The sequence below is a fragment of the Morone saxatilis genome, unplaced genomic scaffold (assembly GCF_004916995.1).
Source record: "Morone saxatilis isolate NCDOM2014 unplaced genomic scaffold, NCSU_SB_2.0 Contig18, whole genome shotgun sequence".
NCBI lineage: Eukaryota > Metazoa > Chordata > Actinopteri > Moronidae > Morone > Morone saxatilis.
The window spans coordinates 18,507,719-18,512,511 of NW_023339740.1; the positions used below are offsets into that span (position 1 = coordinate 18,507,719).

Sequence of the window (4,793 nt, forward strand, 5' to 3'; positions counted from 1 at the left end):
TGCTGCTGCTCACCACACCCCCCCTCAACACTCGTCCCCCTCCCTCTATTGCTTCATGCTAAATGTAGAATTTAAAGTGTGCTGTCTTGTGCTGGAGACGCACAGAAGAGCCATTTAAAATGTGCAGGCTTCTATTATAAGTCAAAGACGCTGGGGATGCATACAAGAGGGAGACAGAGGGACAGAGGTTGTGGTCGGGAGGGGACTGACTGAATGTGTGCATGATGAAAAACAGGTAAGGAAGGTGGGAAAAAGAGAGAAACGGAAGAAAGAAAAAGAGAAACTGTGTTAAAGGACAAAAAGGCAACTAATCTGGCAATTAACCTAAGCCCCTCCTCCTGAACAGTGATGGCCCAATCATGGCTTAGCAACTGTAACTAAATACAGGAGGATGACAAAAACACTCACCAGCTACGAATAAGGAGCCTACATTTGTCTGTCACTGTCTGAAATCAAGAACAAAAACAACAACAAAAACAAGTCTGATTCCTGGCTAATCCGCCCTGAGTCATTTCAGAATCAGTACATCCGAAACCACATTTTCTTCTCCCTTATGGTCCAGAAGCTACGTTTTGAGATCAGGCGCCAGGGACCCAAACCTTTTGCACCTTGAGCTTCAAAGGAGACTAGCTCCCCCCTTGCGAGCACTCATTTATTCTGCCCTTAATTTATTCAGACAGACAGACATCTGGAGAAATCAGTCTGAACTTTCTCAATAGACACTTAGCCCGAGTCTACCCACTGCACCATGTGAGTAAAGAGAGATAAAAATGAACAAATCACTTTGAGAATATAGTAACTAGCACTTTGCTTTCTGAAGGATTCTTTTAAGTCTCTCATTAGCTAACATGAACTTCATATAGAGGTACTGAACTCTGCAAGCATTTCACTTTTTCATGACGCTGATGAGCTGGCTAAGCTCACTGGCAGACAGACAATCCTCCAGAGACTAGAACTCAAGTTTGGAAGTGGAGTCCAATCAAAAAGAAGAAAAAAAAATCTTCTTTTAACAAAATCAAATAATTAGGGTTGAGGAAAAAGCTTAATTAGAAAGCAGCATAAGAGCCTCACCCTCAGTGTAGTGCAGCCACACAGACAGGGAGGAAATGTGTGTCGACATGCATAATTTCTTTAAGGGCCCCCGAAAGTGTAACAGCTAAACATATCGTTAAAAATGTGCACTGACTTTACTGTGATTCTTTAGGCACACAGAGTCAACATAAATGCTTCATCATGTCTACAAATATCTTACATCTCTTTGCATTCTACTCTAGAGCTAAAACAATTAGTCGGTACAGAACTAACAGAAAATGTATCTATTTTTGGATCTGACAAAACACGCCATCTTGGGCTCTCGTCTAAGCAATTAGTTCATTAATTGAAATTAAATCAGCAGATTAACGGATAATGAAAATACATTGTTAGTTGCAGTCTTATTCTACCTCAAATAATGCAAACACATCATCACATACTGTAAATTACTTTAACATACATATTAACATGGTCACCCAACATTACATGCAACACTAGTACCCCCCCCCCCAGATAAGGAATATAGCCTTTAAAAGAAGTGTGTGCGTCTCTGTGTACATGTGTGTCTGTGCGTCTTCACCTTCCTTGCAGCTAGTCATTCATCTCAGTTTGACAGTCCCATTACCAGAGGCAGCTACTGTGGCTCAGAAAAGAGCACTGGGAGCACCAGGGGTAATACCACTTAGCAAAGCCATCATGCTGACGCTTACCTTTTCTTCCATTACAATTAGCATCATGCTAATGTTTTCTATAAAACAGTCAATCAGTCTTGTGTGTATCATAATAAAAATAATTTGATAAGGATTTCAACCCCATTCAATAACAAAAAATCCTTGCAACAACTTCACATTTAAAATGACTATTCCCAGTGATACATAGCTGTCCTGCAGGGAGAAGCCCCTGGCTGCGACAAACAACTTGTCGTGGTTGTGCAGAATCGCAGCTGTAATTGTTTTGGGACTGCGGCTGCTGTCTTGTCAAGAAGTATTTTGGAGCGCTTGTTTGGCAAGATGCCCATAGCTGCCAATTCAATGTCACTTAGCACCCAGCTAGTTACCACTTCTTTCAGAAAACACCTTACCAGTAGCATTTGTCATTGTTGTCCAGTAGTTTCTCCACCATGTGCTCCACTCGAACAAACCAGCTGGGGACGGCTTTGTAGATCAGGGGCGTGTCAGACCTAAAAGTACATTACAACACATTAAATAAAACTTAATGCTGCAAAATACTGACTTAAAAGAAATCATTTGCTGCATAATACTGAAATAATATTGCAAAGAATTTTGAAAGTATTTTTTTTTTTTAAATGTATTTCTCATATTGTGTATTTTGTTATATTTTATTCTGCTGTCGATCTGCTGTATTGATCACTGAATTCCCTTTAGAAACTGAGCTGGTACAATCAATAATAGGCGTTTTTAGCCTCACTAGCAGCACGGCTCTGGGAATGGAAGAGTCGCTCAATCGGTCAGTCCACCTTATTGGTGTAGACTGAAATATCAGTTTTCACTATCATAATTCTATCACCTTGTTTGACTCCTTGACATGTTTCAATAATGTTTCACAAATTTGTGGTTTAACAAGAACTCTTTCTGAGTTCTACTTTACAGGAGTTATGGTTAAGAACAGTTTCATCTCTTTGAGCATGTGTCTTCTAGTGGCTTAGAGAGCATCTCTGCATATTTACTGGGTTAATTAATCCTGCTCAGGTCAGCCTGCAGTTGCTCCAGGGGAGTAAGTGATTTAGTCTGCTCAAAAAATAAGTGTGTGTGTGTGTGTTCCTGTTAGTAAGGATGTGATAACGTGGGACCTTGAGACATCTTGTGTGTCACCACACTGACTCTGGCTTTGAGTTAATTCTGTGCAGAGACCACAAAACTTCTACTGATGTCCTGTGTTGATGCTACTGACGGAGGGATGAGCACCGACTGTGCTGAACACTGAACTGCAAAATATGTCTTCTACCACTAAATAAGGCTGCCTGTATTGAAGAAGAAAATATAATGTTTAATTTGTACAGGCCTAACATCTGTGACCTCCAACCCTGATCTTCAGCAGATGGGCTTATTTAAAAAGCATTGTTTTAAGGGTCCACAGTGGGAGAATCAAAGTGAAGCTGTTAGTTTAATTGATTTGGAAGGAGCCACTCTAACACGGCACAGAGGTAACATTAGTTTTACAGTTTGAATTCTGTACACGTCTCACCTCCAGCAGAAGGGGTAATTATGTTTGAAACTGCTGGCATTGACGAGGCGACCTTTCTCCTTGAGCCACTTGATGATATTCTTGTCAGCGTCCTACAAATGAACATGAAAACAATACACATTATTTACAAAATGCAGCTTTAGAGAGTAACTTAATACCAGGCGGGGAAAAAAAGTGTTTCAGTGTCCTCAGTGGTTGGGTCTGGTCAGAAGTGTGCAACTATGATGTCACAGTGTACCCACGCACTCTGGAGCACATCTGTTCATCATTGCTGCAAGGTGAGTAGTTAAAAAAATAACGGAATTCAAATACATGTATATTAAAAGTGAGAATATTTTCATGGTGATGATACTAACAAGATTCTGAAAGTACATTTGCAACCCAAGCTTTTTTTAATAAAGCACTATGGGTAATCTGCTACATAATCATTGCTCTTTAGCACCATTTTTTTCTTGTGTTTATTATAACCTTCAGTGAACAGTTTCTTAATGGAGCAAATCATCTTTAAATACACAATTTGTTTTTTTTGTTTTTTTGTTACACACTGGACCTTTAAATAGTCTTAAATCTTAAACATTTGTCCTTTATTGCATTTTATTGTATGGTATATATCACATTATATTATTATATTCGGTTCAGGCCAGTGGTTCCCCTGTAGGAATTCTACAACAACAATCTATAAAAATATATTTAGGCAGCAATTGCCCATACTCCTGTTATCTTTACCTAGAATCTTGTGTGTAAGAGAGGTTAAAGTGAAACGGTAACATGGTAACGTCACTGGCAGTGTGTTTCCCAGCTATGGCTACAGTTAAGGCAAAACATTTGTTCTACCTTTCCTTTCTCACTAGGTAATTTTTTATTTATTTTTCATACAAATTTTTTCCTTCAGGTTGGAACGCTCTGGGTCCTTGAAGACACCATGGCTTCATACTTCCCTTTAAGAAAAAAACAGCCAAGGTCACAGTCTGCTCAAACAGCAATGATAAATATCACCATCCAGGTAAGCAGAAATTGTCCGTTTTGTCATCCAGCTGACTGTTTATGGCAAACAATCGAATATGCAATCAGCCCAGTGCCCAATTCACAGGAAGCTCATAAATATAACTTTTCAGCGAGGTGTTTGGCAGACTGTTGGTTGTGACCTCTTTGTAGAGAGAGGGGGTTTTAAACTTCCTCAGCCAGGAGTAAATTTTGTTATGCCCTGACCCAGGCTCATTAAAACATGAAAGTACACCTGTGATGTGGATTCTCGTTGGAACTTTGCCTGCAACCCATCGAGAGAATAAACCCATTTCACTACCTGGCCAACTGAGTATAAACAAGGGTTACTCAATATGTTTCTAGATTACTAACACATATTTGTGACTCTTTTAGAATCTCTTTGTCACAAACGCATATTTAAATCAGTAGAGTTGCCAGTTCCAAAACTACTCAGCTACCAGACTCAGCCTGCCTGCTGTGGAAAACAGAAGGCAGCCATTTTAATCCTTAGTGCCACATTTAAAATGTATTTATAGGATAAAGTAAAAAAAATATTATATTATTATTATATA

The 4,793-nt window shown here is 39.3% G+C and overlaps 1 protein-coding gene across 1 annotated transcript in view; it reads right to left on the minus strand.

Annotated features, from left to right (window-relative positions):
- iars1 (isoleucyl-tRNA synthetase 1) overlaps window positions 1–4,793 on the minus strand; it is a gene marked incomplete in the record, with an annotated part of 42,627 nt that overhangs the window by 22,551 nt on the left and 15,283 nt on the right. The window contains 2 exon segments of the mRNA XM_035661636.1: window positions 2,114–2,212; window positions 3,238–3,329. Coding sequence (XP_035517529.1) covers window positions 2,114–2,212; window positions 3,238–3,329 — 191 coding nt within the window.